The sequence below is a fragment of the Bombyx mandarina genome, chromosome 23 (genome assembly GCF_030267445.1).
Source record: "Bombyx mandarina strain Sakado chromosome 23, ASM3026744v2".
Classification (NCBI taxonomy): Eukaryota; Metazoa; Arthropoda; class Insecta; order Lepidoptera; family Bombycidae; genus Bombyx; species Bombyx mandarina.
The window spans coordinates 11,599,773-11,620,484 of NC_143229.1; the positions used below are offsets into that span (position 1 = coordinate 11,599,773).

At 35.1% G+C, this 20,712-nt stretch overlaps 1 protein-coding gene across 2 annotated transcripts in view; it reads right to left on the reverse strand.

Annotated features, from left to right (window-relative positions):
* The window catches only part of LOC114245948 (uncharacterized), a 94,519-nt gene that overhangs the window by 34,041 nt on the left and 39,766 nt on the right, over positions 1–20,712 (reverse strand). The window contains exon 1 of one of the 2 annotated variants that reach the window (XM_028178279.2): positions 20,157–20,418. The exons of the other annotated variant lie outside the window; for it this stretch is intronic. Coding sequence (XP_028034080.2) covers positions 20,157–20,177 — 21 coding nt within the window. The 5' untranslated portion in view covers positions 20,178–20,418. Of the gene's footprint in view, positions 1–20,156; positions 20,419–20,712 lie in introns of those variants that run through there. 2 annotated transcript variants of the gene reach the window in all.

The window sequence follows — 20,712 nt, forward strand, 5'->3', positions numbered from 1 at the left end:
AAACAATAACAAAACGATTGCATTTCATTAGAAACAATGATTGCCCAAGCACAACAATGGCGCCTATAAATTATATGCACAGATTGGTATGTGAAATTGATAGTTAAAATCGTTCGAACACGACCGAAACGAAGCGAAAGCTGATTAAATTTTCTTTAAAGAAGCCTCTACGTCTGTTTAAAATCTTAATTTCTTACTTTTTGAACTTACTCCTTGTGGGGGGTTTTTCGAAAAAGACATAATAAATCAATATTTCAGAGCAAATATTAGGAACAAAATATATATGTATTTGAACATCACGCAACCGATTCTCGAAATTTAAGTGATAAGATTGGATATCCATGGTTATGTGTTTAAATTGAATTATTCCAATTTTATCATAATTAGTTCTAATGTAAGAATTGTTTTAAAATACTCTGGCTATGTGCATAATACACAATATTACGTAGCGGTTTTTACCAAAATCTTCTTCCCGATATTTTGGTACTTTTGCAAGCACGGTAGTCACCGATAGATAGACTGAAACCTGCGGGTAGGATGTTAGGAGCAAAATATCTAGTTTAGGGCTGATGTATTTCTATATCTGTGTGTTTGTCATGGGACAATTTTTATTAAAAGATTTTCTTCACTTGAAGGATTGTTCTAAAAGTGTATATAGTATTATAGTATACTCAATGTATAATAATAAAATATATGTTTAAGTATATAGTATTAATTAGTACACAAATAAATAATACTTTTACGTTTTTAAATAATATACCAGGCTATTTCGGAAATATTAAAATTTATTTATAGAAAAGCTTAAAAACCGGAAAAGGGGAATAATATACTTGTGTCGGGACATTGACCTTGACTTATTAGAGGGTATATTAATTTTTCTTAATCCCGAGTAACGAACGCCTCCGAGTTGTCAACTCATGGTTCATGGCTCATGGTTGATAGATTGTTAATAAATCGCCGCCATACAGTGATTAACTCAACATTTTATTTAATTTATTGAGAAGGTTTGAATTAAGGACTTAATGCCTTCCTACACAATAAACCGGTAATTAATTAAAGAAGTACCAATGTCGCAGAACAAAAGACGATGATGTATACGGAGGCATTGAATTTAAAAATTTGGCGGGCAACTTGTTAGAGACTGATTTATCAAGAAGAATTATTCTTAATACGAAGAAGTGGAAATAATTTTCTTGACTATCTTTTAGAGGGATTTAAATTAATATCATTGCTTTTTTTAAAATTCAATAGTATTGTAAATAAGCGGTATTATGTGGTCCATAGATATCGTAAATGCCACCTTGAGACATCTTGTCCCAATTGTATTATGCAAAGCCTATGTAACACTTCAAAAAAGAACGAAGGACCACTTCTCGACAAAAATAGACCCTATGGTGGTGTGGTATCTATTCAAAACATTAATTCGTAAGCGATTAGTATTACTTACGTCTATGTAACAATATGTACAATTTAATATCCAAAAATATCTATCAACTTAAATAAAGAGTTTTGAATTTTTCTTTTGAATTTAATGTAATCAATTTTATGTGAGAATTTGTTAACAATAAAGTCTGTTCCGTGATAACATAGACATAAAACTGTATTTTATTTTTATAGCTTTGTCTCAAGGTCTTAAATATAATAGTCTGTAATTTTTTACATAAACACGTGGAAAATGAAGAATCAAACTAACAATAGTCGTGCTCTTACAAAAATAGGATTTAGAAGTCTATTAAAAAACGTCACTCTTAAAAATGTTATCTAGTTTCAAATTATATTCGTTGTAGTGTTGTGTTGGCCATCAACTTGTTAGATATTAAATGGAGTTGTCAACGGTTGTACAGTTAATCTAGAAGGCGTGGGCGATGTAATCTAAGCATGGTCATCCGAAGCATATCGTTAGACAAGCGTGAACGGATACGATGAGGGGCGTCAAGACTCAAGATTGTCGGTTTCAATATCACCTTGAGGCTTCATAGCATCTGAAAGTTCCTCATAAAGACGTTTCCTGTGCATAAATTATTTTAAACACAACAAGTATGTAATTAACTTAAATTTTGTTTTGTTGTCTATCCATCTTATCACTTACGTATGTAATTTTGGATTTTATATTATTTTTTTTCATAATTGATGGCATATTTGAAATATGGCAATCTTCAAATTATTTTGGAAAATTCATTATCTTTTCCTAAGCTTTCTTAAAAACACATTTCGTAAGTAATTTTTAAAAAAATGATAATATAGACATCGAGATGGCCAGTATTCTCCCAGTCCAGTTCAGTTTTAAACAGCAATAAATAGCAGCTATTTTAAAAATACATTCTTTAAAGTTTTTAGTCTCACATTTCCTCTGGAGAGAACTGGGTTTGCAGCGAGGGCGTATATTTATTTCTCTCTAGAGAAAATTGGGTGTAGAGCAAGGGCGCATTTCTTTTTTATTGCTTAGATGGGTGAACGATCTCACAGCCCACCTAGTGTTAAGTGGTTACTGGAGCCCATAGAAATGCGCCACCCACCTTGATATAAGTTCTAAGGTCTCAAGTATAGTTACATACTTATTTTTCCGTATACTTATTTCTCCTAATTCCATCTGTAACTTGCGGGTGATTTTTGAAGCATTAATGGATTCCTTTTTAGAACGAATAAATTAGACCATTACTCTTGCTATTTCATATTTAGAGAACATCGTTATAAAATAAGTCAACGTTCTTATTGATCAACCGTTTTGAAACAATATTAATTACTACCTGCTGTTTTAGCCGTATTTATAACATATTTTGTAACACAGGTATCGAATAATGTTACCTTTCAATTTAAATTAGTCGAATTTCAGCTAACAGATAGTTCTTAGTAGCACTAGAAATGTACACAATGATAGTGCCATCTTCTTCAACCCGTGTCCACCCAATGCTGAGTGTAGGTCCCTTCACATGCACTCCATTCCCTTGAAGTTTTTCCTACCTATTCTAGTGACCTCGAGGGGTAGTACTAGATTCACCGAGCGAGTAGGTGAGCTCACGGGGCTCTAACCTGTGGACGTTGCTAACACTGGCTCTTTTTTTTTTTCACGCTGGGGAATCCATTTACGGATACCCGGTCGAGGGGTGTAACAGACCGGGTTATATCGGACTCCGGCGCCTCCAGAAAAGAAGAGGGAGAAGAAGAAGACTGGGGTCCTCCTCTTCTCCCAATTCCTGCCGGGAGACCACGCCTTGAGAAAGGCGCGCGAGACGCTGCACGGCTTCAGCCACGCAAGAGCTACCCTGCAAAACCGACTACCGACTAAACCTCATCGAGCTCCACCACTCCGACTCCACGAAGCCCACGGTACCGCACAGTGCGCGCCGAAAACACTAGCCGTAGCCAGACCAGTGCTTCGCAGAAACTACCACCATATAGGAAACGCGACCCACTGAGAAGATCTGGCGAGAAACTCAGTGGGTGACAACGTTCCCTTCATGATAGTGTTATCACACAGTAATTGCGATCTTCTCATTTTATTGCCTTTTGTATTTTAGAATTTAGAAAATATTTATTGTTATTGATATTTTAGAAGAATTAGCTCTTTCTCTTACTACCTAGGCTGTCATAGTGTATTAATATTTTTATTTAATACAAGAGCATGTTCAATATTTGTTGATACGTTCTTTAATATTATCCTACCTGTTTATTGGTTATTAAAATATACATAGACACACATTCACTCTCTTTTAAGAAGTCATTGAAATCCGCATTTAAATTTGATTGTCCAATCCAAAAATAGCCCTAAAATGGGCTTAAATGAAATATTCCCGTATGTTTTCTCAAACTGGAGCTCCGTGTTCAAATAAAGGTACATACACATTTGTGTACAAATAAAACGGGTTCATAAAAAGGATTTCTAACGGTTAAATTAACATAAACACCAGAGCTCAGAACTACCTGCAGGATGTGGGCGGATTAAGGGAGTTGCGTTTTACTTAAATTTGTATGAAGAAATCCTAATTTCGAGAGTTCTTTTTATGAAGTATTAGTGGTACTCCGGTAGTCGAAATTCGACTATTATCAATTGAAATTATAAGTAATATTATGATTCTATTGTCAAAGACTTATATAAGAAGTATAATACTTCTATAATCACAGACTTCGCCAAGACAAGTGGTAGGCAGCGGCTTGGCTCTGCCCCTGGCATTGCTGAAGTCCATGGGCGACGGTAACCACTCACCATCAGGTGGGCCGTATGCTCGTCTGCCTACAAAGGCAATAAGAAAAAAAAAAGACTATAACTTTAGACAAATACTAATAAAGACAAAGAATATATTTTAATTTATTCTCAATTTGGCCACAGGCTTTAAGCGATAAGAAAAGTTTGGCAATAAGCAAATAGTATGCATGCGTGTGTGTTTTAAATATAATGGTAATGTGTGTAATATTTTCTTCATTGGTTTAATGTATTTTTATGCAAAATTTAAAAAAAATATTATAATTTTACACTCCGTATCTATATTCTCTATAAGTGTGGGAAATTTCATACTCCTCCGTCCGCGCAATTTTCGTAAAAAGAGGTACATAGTTCTTGCTTTACGTATTAATATATAGATGTATGTTGTATTAGTATTAAATAGTATTATGGAAAGAAATTTATCGAAGGGATTTTTTACATACATATGATACATACGACATAAGAAATATTAATGACAAAATTATGAGAAATATCGTCAAGAAAAAGACTGAAAATCGGACTCAGTAAGTCAACTGGAAGAAGTCCCAAAGGTCTTGGACCCAAAGGTCAAATCCAATAGTGGGCGAATATGGATGAAGATTTAATGAACATTGTATTATATTATATTAAAATTTTAATTTTTCCTTTTTTTATACTTTAAGCTTAAAAGCGTATATGTGTACCTTAAAGATTAAGGGTATGCGCTTGATTTAAAAGAGATGGAAACTTTGATTTTATAATCTGGGATACATGTTTATAAGTCGTTCAAAGTATAAAAATAAATTTCTTAAACTGTTTAATAAAGTCACTACAATCCTAAAGGTGCAATATCACAAATTGTCTAGTCTAAGTCCGTCCACGCGCTGTGACAGGTCTAGAGCACATGCAATATGCAAATGAGAAAGGCTGGTGGTCCACGATTCAAAGATACGATACGGAACACGCTGTCTCTATGATCTATCTCTGATTTTAAAGCCACGATGATTTTAGCACGCCAAGCCACGTTTACGATGCAATTACTTTGACGTCGAGTTAACAAAAGGAGGGAGGAGAACAATAATATGAAACAAATCAAGAATTATATCACTTGGTCATATAAACAAGCCTTTTAATCCCATTTTGACCTAAGTACCATACATGAAACACGTAAGCCCAGCTGTCTTGTTCACAAATAAATGAGTTTATATTGCAAGCGCGTGCGCCTTATGTGTCGGTTTCTGGGTCATTCCAATTGCTTTCAGTCATTTCCATATTTTACGTGCATGAAGATAATATCTCATCGAGCACACCTTCGACTTTAAAGGACAGGAATTTCAATGATAAATTTCAACGAAAAATAAATTTAAGTATGTATTTAAAATGCTACTGTAATTTATAATTTCACTTGTTTATGTATTTTTTTACTTAAAAAATAAGCAGTAAAAGTTCGATTACTCTCATGTATTGTGTGTTCATAGTGCATAACGTGATTTTCTATATAATTTAAAACAAAAATCTAATCTCGTTATCGCGTTGTAGAAGTACCGTGTTATAAGAAGTTTTTGGGGGAAATTTATCGTCGTGTTATAGTGGAACAGTGTTATAAAATACCGTGCTATAGGAAGGTTACCTGTATTGTAAAAGTTTCTTGAGTTACTTTCTCAGTAAACTACTGTGGCCAAAGAAACGTCCAACAAAAGTAAATATTGGCGTTCGTGCTCCAAGGCGTCACTTAAGTCTGTTTAAGTATGTAAAGGTAACTGAATACAAATCGAATGTCATGGGAGAACTGGCAGTGGGAACAGCGATGTCCGCGTCACAAGACGAAGACGATACTATTGACTCGCAATATGCAATTCCATAAAATCAAGATTCGTCTCGGTGAATGGCCGATCATACGGCGAATCGTTCGGTCGTGACCGTGGATCGCGAGAGAGATAAGATGCAGACGGATTGGGAATTGGATGCTGTACAAAGTATATATTTTTACCAGCAAACGAGCAGTCGTCGGTCTTCTAACATTACAACGTGAATGCCGCCATCAAGATGTTCAAGCATAAGTCCAAAAAAAGTTATAAACTTCTACTAAATAATGACAAGACTCTAGAAGACACGTGAGGGTCCACAAGATCCACAATACCAAAAAAAACCTTCTCCGTAGATGTTGTTTGCGACTACATGTCAAGTAATTATTAGGAACATACATATACATTTAACTCCATGATGTACAACGATAAAATCAAACATGACGTGGAAGTTTTCAGAATATCTGCCACTACAGAAATCTAAATAGCATATGAATGTAGATGTGAGTGCTTGCCGAAATAATTATAAAAAAAATTATTAGGAATTTTGTCGCCTGTAGTTTTTTGTACACTGCACGCAATGGATCGGGTATTAAATAAGAAGACGCGTGTATTAGCTTCATTTGACGCGAAGCAGTTAACTTTGCTTTAGAATACGGCTTCATTAAAACTGAATTCCCTAAAACAAAACATTTGTCTGGTAAATCGTGGTGTGAGCCCGCACGAGTAGATACCAACATCCTATTTATTTCTTCGGTGATGCAGTAATGCGTTTCGGTTGAAGGGTGGGGCAGCCGTTGTAGTGTTAAAACTGAGACCTTACACCTCGTGTCTCGAGGTGAGTGGCGGAATTTAAGTTGGAAATGTCTATGGGCTCTGGTGACCGCTTAACGCTAACCGGGCCGAGAGCTCGTCCATCCATATCAGCAACAAAAAATAAACAAATAAATGTCTCAAAGTTAGTCATGGCAATCACATTTTGATCTATGGGTTCCGTAACCATTTAACATTAGGTACGTCGATTGCAGCAAATTAAAATTCTTACAAATATTAAATTCACGTCCGTCTAGACGTGTTTATTGATTGAAAATCGAAGAATCAGTAATTCTGCATATAGCTCATGTGAATTTGCTACCGTATCGTAAGTTATTTATCATTAATCTACTAGCGTTGTTAGATACGTTGTTGTACCTGAATTAGACAATTAGACTGAGTTAGATTAGACTAAGCTCGTGACCGTCGGATCAAAATCCGCCACCGGTGGCCGGCCTTGGTCTATTTCCACTTTTGTTCGGTTCCGATAAAGGTCAAATGGAAAGTAGTCGTGATTATTTAAGGCTATTGTTCTAATGAATCGTATCGCATTAACTGATCTGATGATCTTAATTTTTTGTTTAATTGATGATGTAACTTAATAACATTACAAGGTGATGTTCTGGTACTCTTATGCTTTATCATTACGGATCCTCCCGATCCATTAACGGTGCTTTTAGGCACCTCAAGCACCTCGCTTGCGACGAAAGGCTCGACGAGTAAATTAACCCATAGACACAGTCCACTGAGTTTCTCGCCGGATCTTCTCAGTGGGGTCGCATTTTCGATCCGATGGTAGATTCTGCGATGCACTGCTCTTGCTAAGGCCAGTGTTAGCAACACTCCAGGTTTGAGCCCCGTGAGCTAACCTACTAGCTGAGTGAATCTAGAATAACCCCTCGAGTTTACTAGAAAAAGTAGGAAAAAAAAACTTATGCTTCACTTAGAGACGTACATGAAAAAAGGAAGAGCTGATAATAAATAAAAAGACATATTATAATTTTCAATTATAATATGTCTTTACCTGTGAATTTGCCGTTTTACAATACTAGCCATTTGGACAACATTTGGACAACGTTCGACCTCTTATTGTAGTGTGTAACCATTCAGGTATATAAACAGCCCTCATTATAAAAAAAAAAAAAAAAAAAAAAAAAAAAAAAAAAAAAAAAAAAAAAAAAAAAAAAAAAAAAAAAAAAAAAAAAAAAAAAAAAGGTATATAAACAGCCCTATTTAAAGTGCTTCTCCAGCACTACTGTCTTGTAACTAATTATACCTTTTTACACAATAAGCCGGACCTTCAAACTAAATGGACCTATTATTTCAACTCTTCTAATTTATCGTGACCACACCACAATATAGCAAAACAACTCTAAGTTGCCAAAGCTGAAGTTGAACGCTTTGCGTGATCCACCGTACTCACCAGACCTTGCGCGGACAGAGTTCTACTTTTTTCCAAAGTTTGGACAATTTCTTGCTAGTGAAAAAAATTCAATAAAATAAAAATATATATATAAAAAACGAATTTAACTTTTTATATACCAAACGGCAACTACTTAAGTAAAAACCTAATATTTACAAAACGGATATTGCTGATAGAGATAACAAACAATATATAAAGAATACATTAAACCGTTTTTAAATCAGTGTTTAAAATCACTCCTTTATGGAGGCAAATACGAAATTGATTGTTAACGCGTCATTAAACGGTCATAAATATTTACATGGATTCTTAGCATATATAATGTGCTACATAAATACAAAATTTACAACACTTCATTTATGATATCGGATAATTAATAGATAAATTAAAAGGAGGCTTGAATTGAAACACGTTGGAGCTTCAGAATTTGAAATAGTTGTTCTCTATTTAATATAAACAGGCAAAGACAGTTAAATAATGTTATCATTATTTCTTCTGTTCCTTAATCTGTTCAAACCTTTTTTATTTGGTAAACATTGGCGACACTTATTTTTTTTTCTGGATTCGATATTCAAAATAATAATTTGAAAATAAAGAGAAAATGTAATCAACAAAATTAATCTAAAGCTTCTTTAGGGTGATTATCGTTGAATTTCGATCACTGCAAGACCGCTAGTTATCATAACCGAGCACCAATAGCTGTTGTATGTTTATGCTAATAACTTTGTTTTTTTTTTGACAGCAATAAAAATATCTGCAGCATCACCGAATAAGAATCTTGTGGGCGTTGTTCCGGTAGAACGATGATCCCGAACCACCTAATAAGAGATCCGAGGTCATTTTATTAGTTTTCCCACAAAAAATCAATCGCAGTGAAATTGTTTTTTTGTTTTATATAATAAATACTAGCGGACCCGACAGATGTTGTCCTGCATACACAAAATAAATAAAAGGAATGAATGAATGCATACACAAAAATTCATTCAGGTCGATCCAGCCGTTTAGTTGCAATATAGATAAGTAACCTAGATACCGACTGCAGCGCCATTTGCCGGGCTGATTTGTGAATCTAAACCATCCATGGCGGCACCCAAACGCATACAAAAAAATTCATTAAAATCGGTCCAGCCACTTAGGAGGAGTTCAGTTACTTACACACGTACAGTAGAATTATATATAACTATACTTAAAAAGATTAGATTACAGTTTTTATTCACTTAATGCTTTTTATTGCGTCACAATAAGCACATCTGGATTAAAAAAAATCATTTCGACTTTAACATCAGTCAAAAAGCAATAGGATACTCCCACGATTCTAATAACAAGACTCTTCCCATTAAGGTATTACCTTGTGCAACAATATGGATAATTATAAAGTCAGGGTCGCAAACCGAAAAATACAACAATTCTGTTTTGGATTGCACAAAACCTTTGCGATCAGAGTGATGAATGAAATGAGAATGAAATATTTAGGGGATTAGGCATAGACTAGTTGTGTTTTAGTCACGTTGACCTTGCATCTTCATGATTATGCAATCTATTGATCTTTATTATTTTATGGACGACGAACTGCCGGATACTTCTTCCTACAAGTTAATTCTCATTGAAAATAAGTGGTTATTGCTAGTTAAATATAATCAAATGATTCCTCTACGTGCTTTAAATTTTGGTGATATATTTTTTATTGCTTAGATGGGTGGACGAAACTAGATTAGACTAAAACGTAAATGCCGCCACGCACCTTGAGACATGAGTTCTAAGATCTCACTTTTAACAGTACAACGGCTGCCCCGCCCTTCACAACGAAACGCATTACTGCTTCACGGCACAAATAGGCAGTGTGGTGGTACCTACCCGTGTAGACTCACAAGACATCCTACCACCAGTAAGTAATTACGAAAATTATAATTTAGCAGGTTTGTTTTTCGATATTATTCCTTCGTCGTGGAAGTCAATCGTGAACATTTGTTAAGTACGTATTTCGTTGGAAAAAATGGTATCTGCCGGCAGGGTTCTAACACCGGTGCATCGCTACATACGAATGCATCGGACATCTTATCTGTTAGGCCACGACGATTTCAAAATCTGTTTATTATTAAACGATGTTTGAAGAAAGGAATTCGTTAAACATCACCCGTCATTTCGGATCAAATGTAGATTCATTGTACCATAAAAATCTCAAGGCTATTTTGAAGTTTTCGATGACTCACTCAAGTTTCTGCTCGAATTATTAAGTGCAGGTTTCATTTCTTACGACGGTTTTTTGCCACCTTCTTAGTTTTACAATGAACATAATCACAGTAATCATCCCGTACTTGGTCTCTCTACAGCTCAAAGTTAATTGGAGGCACGATTTGCGGAAGCCATCGGTTTGGTATCGTAAGAAACGTTCCCATGATTTATGTTTGAGGCACCGAGTGGAATGAACTTATTTCGTTTATTGGAATGTAATCCAATCTACGGTCTAAATCTATAGACGATATCGTTATTTATTTACTAACTTACAATTATTCTATTCATATACATTAGAAAGACAACGCTAAACATTGGTGCAGATGAGATGAAGCATACATTTAGCTACCACAAGCTAATAAAAATAAAACGAATCGACTTATCAATAGACATAAATAAGGGGTTCCGGTAGACTTTTGTATTTTATGACAGACAATTGAACGTTTCCGTTTTCAGAGCTCATGTTTCATGATTTAACATTTAGGGAAAATAAAATACTTATTAATAAATTGAGCAGTTCAAATAAAAAAATTCATTTCGCTATTCAAAGGCCTCTCGACCTCGTGGAGTCGGATTCCGTGACGAAAGGACGAACGGCTGAGCAAAAAACTAAAGAATTCCAAGACAATGCGATTTGTGAAGCATGATCTTTTGACATAGAAATTCTTATGGGGAGATTTAGGTATTGTGATAAAAATGTCGAAGGATGCTTTTCAATTCCATTACATTGTTGTTCCATTATGCGTATAACAGCAACGTTTTTGATTCATTATGAAATTAACGATTGGCGCCAGGATAACGTGATTAGTTATCCTTGCATTACCAGGTCAGTTCAGAATTTAGTGGGAGCTTTAAGGAAATATGGTGAGAATTTACTAGGGATCAGATCAGAAATCTGGATGAGGAAAATTATGGCAACCTCGACAAGCTTTAAGACGCTGAGATAGAAAAACTTGAGAAACCATTAGCACTGTTTGATAGGCCCTAGTCCCTATATCTGGATATTCTGTTATATGTCTGTATATTCTGTTATAGATTTGGCCTGAGGTCAACGATATAATATAAAAAAATACACTGGACTTAGATTTAGTTTAGATCTTTTACCAATACCACTACATTTTAATTGTTATAATGAAACTTTTTCTATTGTCTAAAGTACAAAGGCCAAAAATCAATCTGCAAGCAAAACAAAACTGACAGTTAGTGAATGAGTACGCAATGCGGTTTCTGTGAGAAGTTAAGTAACGTTATGCCGACTGGTCACAAATAATGAAGTAACGGCACCAAAACAAAAATGCCTATAAGTGAAGAGGTCGCAGCTTCGATACTGGGCACTTTGTACCCGATGTTTGTGCCCAAAATATGTGTAAATGAGTTTCCAGAACCTACTAAAAGTTAAATTACTATATTTTAATTTATTTTATAGGTAAGTTAGTTAAGTAAGTATAATAAGTTCTAAGGCCTCAGTATATGTAGTTACAACGGCTGCCCCGCCCTTCAAACCGAAACGCATTACTGCTTCACGGCAGAAATAGGCAGGGTGGTGGTATCTACCCACGCGGACTCACAAGAGGTCCTACCACCAGTAATTTTGCGGGTTTGATTTTTATTACACGATGTTATTCCTTCACCGTGGAAGTCAATCGTGAACATTTGTAAAGTACGTATTTCATTAGAAAAATTGGTACCCGCCTGAGGGATTCCAACACTGGTGCATCGCTACACACGAATGCACCGGACGTCTTATCCTTTAGGCCACGACGACTTACTAGAACGCTTATTTTCATTCAAAATTCGTTTCGATTAAATACAAAGATTTATTTATTGGTGTTATTGTACAAAGGCCGAACAATGGCTGGATAATTTGCAATTTAGAGAGGAAATTCAGTTCGTGTACCTGGCGTAGTTCCATAATGCTAATCTTAGTACCATTATCATGGTTTTATTGTCTTTAATTCAATAGTCATTCGACATAAGCGAAAGCATTGTTAACGAGTTATCTAGACAAGTTTGTTGTTACTCACTGTTTTTTGGTTCTTTTTTTTTGTGTAGCGGATGTGCTCACGAGTGCTCACAATTAGCTGTGCATATACATTTAAAAACAGTTCGAAATATAGATAGCGTTAGAAAGCTAACGAGAAACCATTAATTTCTGTCTATGAGCTTCCTAAGGAAGGAAGCTTATTCCTTTATGTGCCAATAGCAACTGTGCACATTTTAAAAGTTTTTTATCGAAATCAAGACGAGTGTGATATATGCAAAATAAAATACGATAAAATGAAATTAGTATACTATTATAATTAGTTTTCCATCAAAATTGGTTAATGTTATACTATAACTCGATGGTCAGATGTCTCTTAGACGGTTGAATGGTTAGATGACGTAGAGCACGACTTCAAAGCTATCGGTGTCAGGAACCGGAAGGAGAATGGCCTGAACAAATAAGATTAATGCATTATTCTATTGACCCTCTAAGCAAGTTAACGAATTGTTTAAAATCGCCCCTATACTTTCCATCAATGAGGGCTACATACATCTGTCCTATGACTGACTGACTTAATTATTCAATAGCGAATTAGAATTTCCAGATCGATATATTTGTTTGCTTCATCGTAACGATTAGATCAATAACATTATGAGACAAAAGTATTATTATATAGGGCTATAACTAAATACTATCGTAGCTATCTCGCGTTACGCCACTTTCTACTTGTGCATTAAATATGTTTTAAATTCGTCCGCGATTTTTTTATTGTTCTCATGTCAAAATGTTTAACACACAATGTATCTGTGCTATAGAGCAGCTTCAGATCATTCGGTACTGATATAATAATTAGGAATTTACAAATGTTACAAATACCGATAACCTGGTTGCCTCTACTGCTCTTATTTATATAATATACACGGCTGTCAAACCGGCTGTGAATTCAACGTCTACTTATGGAGGTTTCTATGTTACATTATACAAAAAAAAAAACATCCGATTAAATTGGATATTTGCAATAAAACCATATTAATTTCATTTTATAATGTTACAGTTATATCAATCAGCAGGAGAAAGGAAGTAGGATTTATTGAAGCTTAATGTGTAATCGATGTCATATACTGTAAATTTATAACGTTTTAATGTTGCGAATTTTACCGGTGGCGACTAAAATCATCACCGCGTTATTATTTTCTAATAAAAATACAGTTTAAACTCTTGGCACTTGATTATATGAGGCATACTTTTCGTAAGGGAGATGAATCGATTAATAGAAAAATTAGACTTTCATCTCAAAAAGTATCAGGTATTACAGATATGGTGATCTTCAAACCCAGCGTTTATTTGATTCGCAACAGAATTATAAAGGACGATGTTACACGAATTCATTAAGGACCTTATCACCGGGATTTAAGATAGGAATTACGTTGAAAAATAAAGTGCGATCATCATTTTGACTGTTGCAGATGCTTAATGAGAATGTTTTATTTTATTGTCCTTGCAGGCAGACGAGTATACGGCCCACTTGATGGTGAGTGGTTACCGTCGCCCATGGACTTCAGCAATGCCAGGGCCAGAGCCAAGCCGCTGCCTACCGTTAAGTACTCTCCACAAGCCGCGTTCGAAAAAGGACGAGTCATAGCGCTCGGGAAACACCGTTGAGGGGAGCTAATTCCAAAGCCGGAATGAATTTTTGGGTAGCTATTTGAAATGGTTTTTCCATCGATAAAATTTTACGATCGCGTCACCCAGAATAGAAGCACAGAACACCGTTACTGTCCAAGTTGTATTTCAAGATATACGTTTTACACATACCGTCTAATTCTGGATTGAACTCCACTCTTTCGCACTGATATAAAATGTCCTTCATACCATAATTCAACAATATAATAACATAATACAATTAGTAATATAATTAGTAACAGTAATTCAAGGAAGCCATGAGGCAAGGTATATCTTGATCAAGAACCGTAAAGATTGTTTGGATTTAGACAGCAGAGAATAGTGATGCGACACAAAATACCTCCTAGACTCACATATAGTTGGTTAGATGGTGATTCAAACTACGTAACGCTTCATCAGACGCAATAAATTCGAGCTAATTTTCGACTACATACTTACTTAAATACACCCGAGACTTGTTACGTTTTTTTTTTTTTTTTTATTGCTTAGCTGTGTGGACGAGCTCACAGCCCACCTGATGTTAAGTGGTTACTGGAGCCCATAAACATCTACAACGTAAATGTGCCACACACCTTGAGATATAGTTCTAAGGTCTCAGTATAGTCACAACGGCTGCCCCACCCTTCAAACCGAAACGCATTACTGCTTCACGGCAGAAATAGGCGGGGCGGTGGTACCTACCCGTGCGGACTCACAAGAGGTCCTACCACCAGTAATTACGCAAATTATAATTTTGCGGGTTTCATTTTTATTACACGATGTTATTCCTTCACCGTGGAAGTCAATCGTGAACATTTGTTGAGTACGTATTTCATTAGAAAAATTGGTACCCGCCTGCGGGATTCGAACACCGGTGCATCGCTTCAACACGAATGCACCGGACATCTTATCCGTTAGGCCACGACGACCACAAAAAACGTTCTCATGAAATGCCCTAAATTCAAATAGATTTCGAATATAAATCGTTACCAGACGACGCGAGCGGTGAGTCATGCGGGTGACGTCATCCAACATATGGGTACCATGTCCAGACGGGTCAAATGTATTCATATTGAGTTAATGAGAGATCGCGTTAAGAATTTATAAACATTTTAACGTCCTTTTAAATAAGAAACTATTTGTTTTAGAACTAACTATATAGGATTTATGACATTTTTGGACCTGTACTTATTGTTATTAGCTTAATGGCTTAGTGAGTTCATATTTATACAGCTTGTTAGTCTTAATATTATATTATTTTCAAATTACTAACAATCTTGCGATTGTTATTTTCCAAAATCAATTTTCGCTGATGCTGCTCATTACTTATGTTTTTTTACTGGATCCCGTAGACATTACAAGTTGAAAACCATGACACCTTGAGATATGAGGTCAAAGACTCGTGTTCGTTCAGGACAGAAATAGATCGGGCGGTAACCTACTTGTATCGGCACACGATAAATCCAGTAATTTTCAAGAATAGTGCAGATTTTCATATTAATAAAATATGAGTACATTAGGTATCTTGTCCTTTAGAAAGAACGCTTAAGAACGGTGTCTTAATTAAGTTTGGTAATGCTAATGGCAATGTTTTTTTAATGATTGAAGGATTACTGGGGGCCCAGAGGAATTTCCAGATTCACCAGGACAGGTGAGTGAGCACGGATTCAGCCAGGAGGGGTGGGATTTGCTAACAGCTACCCGAGTGCGTCCAAAGGAGACCTAACAACTCAATAGCAGCTGCTGCGCGAATGAATCTACTACCGGATAGGAATCGCGACCCGCTGAGAAGATCCGATGCGAAACTAAACTGGTTGATATTTGGGTTAGGTAATGGTAATATAGTTTGTCTCGTAAATTATGTGAGAAATTACGACAAAACAAATACCCGATATGAAAACATAAAAAGTTTTAAATTATATTTTCGTATCGTTTTTTTAAAACAACCAATAGTTCAGTATCCATGTTAGAACACGCAAATTGTGTTACAAATTCAACGGATTAACTATACGTTCGTTAAGTACAATCGTTTTAATGGGACCATAATATTCGCAACCGTAATTTATTGAGCAAAAAAATGTTTCGTAAATTATAAAATTTTTTTTTCTTTTAAAGTTTCGCAAACATATAAATATACAAGTGAAATCGTATTTTGCAAGAGAGTAGTACAGTACTTTCCGGCACGTCTTATAACAACCGCTGATACGAAAATAATGGTCAAAATATAAGATTAATGATAGTGAAAGTCAGTGAACTTTGTATAGAAAATAAAATGTACAGCACACGCGTTATCAAACCATTTGAAAGTTGTGAAAGCAATTCTGTTATTGAAGTCTATGAAGTATTAATTCATTCGTGAAGTTCGAAAATTGTGTTTCATTGAAAACGTAAATAAATACCTTTTATTTTTCTCAATAATTATTAATACATATTTGTAATGTGTAGCCTGAGTGGGTTTGTGTGTTCAAAATTTGTAACACACATAATATATCTTTTTACTTGAATACAAGGAAAAGTATTAAAATTTCTGCTTTTGATTTAATAAGTGAAATCGCACTTATTTCAAAGTACTTCTTGCATGATTTTCAAAAAAAAACTAAAACTCCTTACAATATTTCAAAGATACGTGTGATATTTATCCGATCACGTATCTGTGACCTCTTGCACGAGAACCACGCATCGGACCGGGTCACAAGTCACACGAGCACGTAATCTGCCAATGCACTTGACTCTCAACCGTGAAGGCAGATACGACCAAAAAAAATTAATCTATTGGCCCAAGTTCACCTTAGAAAATGACATACCTAATAAACATCGAATAATTATCTCTTATCTTTATCTATACATATATGTATATAAAAATTAATTGCTGTTCGTTAGTCTCGCTAAAACTCGAGAACGGCTGGACTGATTTGGCTAATTTTGGTCTTGAATTATTTGTTGAAGTCCAGAGAAGGTTTAAAAAGTAGATAAATATGAAAATGCTCGGAATTAAATAAAAATCACAATTTTGTTTTCCCTTTGATGTGTCCCCCGTCGGACGGATTCCTTTTGTTTGTTTTAAGTTTACTTTATACAAAAGTTTAGTTCTTTTAATTATCGATTGAGGCACTAAGAAGTCTGCCGGGTCAGCTAGTTGATAATAAAAAGAAATATTGGTGGTTTCATTTCTTTATGTTTGTTCGTGTTGTATCATTCAGATCGTATTCAATTGACTCTTGACTAGCTTAAGGAAAGATTTCCTGCTTATAACTACCGACTTTCGATAGGTGGTTCGCGATTCAAAACAAAACTACCTACTGATTGATGCGACCCGCAAACCGTTTTGAATAAACATCGGAAACGAAGCCCAGATATATTCGGCACACATGTCGTGTGCTGAGAGACATTAGATAATTCGGGTGTGTTTACACGCAGCGTAGATAGGGGAGATATAAAAAAAACGTTCTCTTGAATTTGTGGACGAATCACGGGGATACGTAAGCCGCACGTTTGAAAATACAACTTTGATTGTATTAGCTACGAGTATAATTCTTATCACTGTCTTAAATTTTATGTACATAAACTACTTATCCTAAAACATAAAAGCGCTATCAATAACGCAAGAAATAGCATTACAATCGTATTGAAGCTCTTTAAATTCTAACGAACAGAACCAGGTTTTTCTTTTTTTTCCCTGCCTATGTTGATAGCCTTGAGAGGATATTTCAGCTTCTCCCTAACATGTAGGTGAGCTCACGGGGCTCAAACCGGAGTGTTGCTAATACTGGCCCTAGCAGCAGTGCTTCGCTGAATCTACCACCTGATCGGAAACGCGACCCACTGAGGAGGGAGGGAGTCTATGGGTTAAAGAACCAGGGATGAAGTATGTTTATTTATTTTTATCCGTTATTTTTTAATGGTCGTAAATGTCGGTAAAAACCTAGTATAAAATCAGTATGGGATTATTGTAGTGATGTTTATTTGTATGATAGAATTACTTTTTTCTATAAAAAGGTTTATTTATTTTTGTTTAACTTTACCGATACAAAAATTGTTTATCGTGAAACGGCTGCCATCTTCAATTGTATAAACCGAAATACGATTATTTCATAGTTAATATCTATAAATATATTATTGCTTAGATGGGTGGACGAGCTCACAGCCCACCTGGTGTTAAGTGGTTACTGGAGCCCATAAACGTCTGGAACGTAAATGCCACCACCCACCTTGAGATATAAGTTCTAAGGTCTCAAGTATAGTTACAACGGCTGCCCCATCCTTCAAACCGAAACGCATTACCACTTCACGGCAGAAATAGGCAGGGTGGTGGTAATCTACTCGCGCGGACTCACAAGAGGTCCTACCACTAGTCATAAACTCTTCTACTTTATACTCTTCTAATTAGCCCAACATTTTATACGATTTTATTCTTTTCCGTTTAACAATAAAAACGAATCGATTATCCAAACCATAAATTTTACGAAGTTACAAATCATTTTTTTTTAAATCGCGACGTTTTAAAGTCGTGAAATTATCAAAGTAAATATTGCATTAGTTCCAGTGTTCTACGTTTTAAAAGCCATTCGATATGTCGTTAAAATCAAAAGCCATTAAATTAAGCAAATATTTGTGGAAATAAAATCTTAAACTCATCAAAGAAAACCAGAAATCATATAAAAATACAATGAAATCTAGAAGATAATTAATTATGATAATCAGTCAAAACGAGGAGGCTCATAATTAAGATATTCGCGAGGCATTCGCAATGTTAATTAATGGCATCCTTATTAATTTCACGACCATTAGCGTTTAGGCGTTTCTGTATGAATGAATTTAACAATTTTATCAATTAACAGATACATATTAACAATATATGTATGTTCAAACGCGAATAGGATTAGGAGAAGTTGTAACAGACATCAAATAAAACAAAATGAGAAGTATATGTGTGGGTGGGTGTATATTTGTGTGTGTGTGTACACGCGCATATTAAACGTGGTAAAATATCAAAACCATTGTGCAAAAACCTTTATTTGGTTTCGATTTCATTCCATTCCATTAAATACAAAAGTTGATGAATCTTATGATATAACGCGATCTCTTCCAGGTGAAATACTAAAGAATATTGTTAAACAATAAATTATGATTACTTAATTGACATTCTCTGACTCATCGATAAGCTTAGGGAGTATATTGACATCGTTGTGGATCTTAAGCCTCGGAGCTTTATACAGATTTATTTTATAACTAAAACATTAATTAATTATTTTACTATAAAAGTCTGGTTCGAAACGTTTAGCGACTCAGACTATATAAAAAGTTTACGGTTTTATTTTGTCGCATTAGTCTTAAATGTTACAAACACGTCCCTATTATCTATTCTGTGGTTGTTGTAATAACACCATACCATAGTTACTTAACGTTTGACAACCATCTTGTTAGATGACATTGTATTCTCTTTTTAGTAATGCATTCTAACCCTAATTTGGAATTACGAGTGTTTATTTTCAAAGAAGTTCTTTAGAATAATAACAGTTTCACATTGCGAAATGAAATATGTGTATAGGCTTACATGAGTAAACTGCGCACCTAACGTAAATCGTAATATGCGGAACCATTTTGAATTTTGAAAATCTCAGCAAAATGCAGTATTGCGGCCATGGATTATCAAAGATTGCTTCGTTAATAATATTGTTGATGTTGTCGTTGGCTGGAAACGAACGGTTACAAAATCAAATATTGACTCGGCTAGTGAACTAACTGTTAAGCATGAGAAATATTACTTTGGGCTCAAGCTCTGTTTGTGTTGATAATTTGATAACATACCTACGTCTGTGTAATATATTAAAGTGTATAGATAAAAATTGTAGAAAATATTCGGATGCAAAAATAAGCCTACGAATGAATATTAATAATAATTTTATAATTTAAAAACTATTCCTTTTTGAATTTATACGTATATTGGTCTCTTAATTCTTTACTATAAATATTTTCAAATCACATAGATTATATCGGAAACTATTATAAAATTACTCGGCAAAACTAAGTCTGTCAGTTTAAAATATTGTAACTCACCTCGTTGTAAACAGACGTCATCTTATAACAATGTTTATCACTATGTAGGGCGATCACAATCTAACAGAACATTGCTGCATTTCACATTCAATTTTCAATTTATAAAACAAAATTGTCAATGTTCACAGATAAGACAAAAAAAAATTTTTTTCTTCTATATACGTCAAGTTTCCCGCGCTTTATAAAATTGTAAATAACGAATTCTTAAATTGCTCGGATAACGCGGCGCGTGCAACGCGATCTGTGTTTGGGAGCGACACTGACGGGCGCAGCGATAGCGTCATACGGCTGAATGGACTCACAGCGCTCAGCTGCTTGCTGTGCTCAATGAACCATTCGAGTTCGGAGGTCATCGATCATCGTGACCCTATATGCAGTATAAATTTCTCCATCCTAAAAACCTACAATACAACAAGTTCGACACAAATCGTGTTAGTTGGCCATCTTGTAGAACCGCAATGCATTTTGTATCCGAGTTCGTTCTTAATGATTTCGAACAGACTATAGGAAATTACATTTATTTTGAATTAAGTAAGCTTAAGACTGTTTTGGGTGT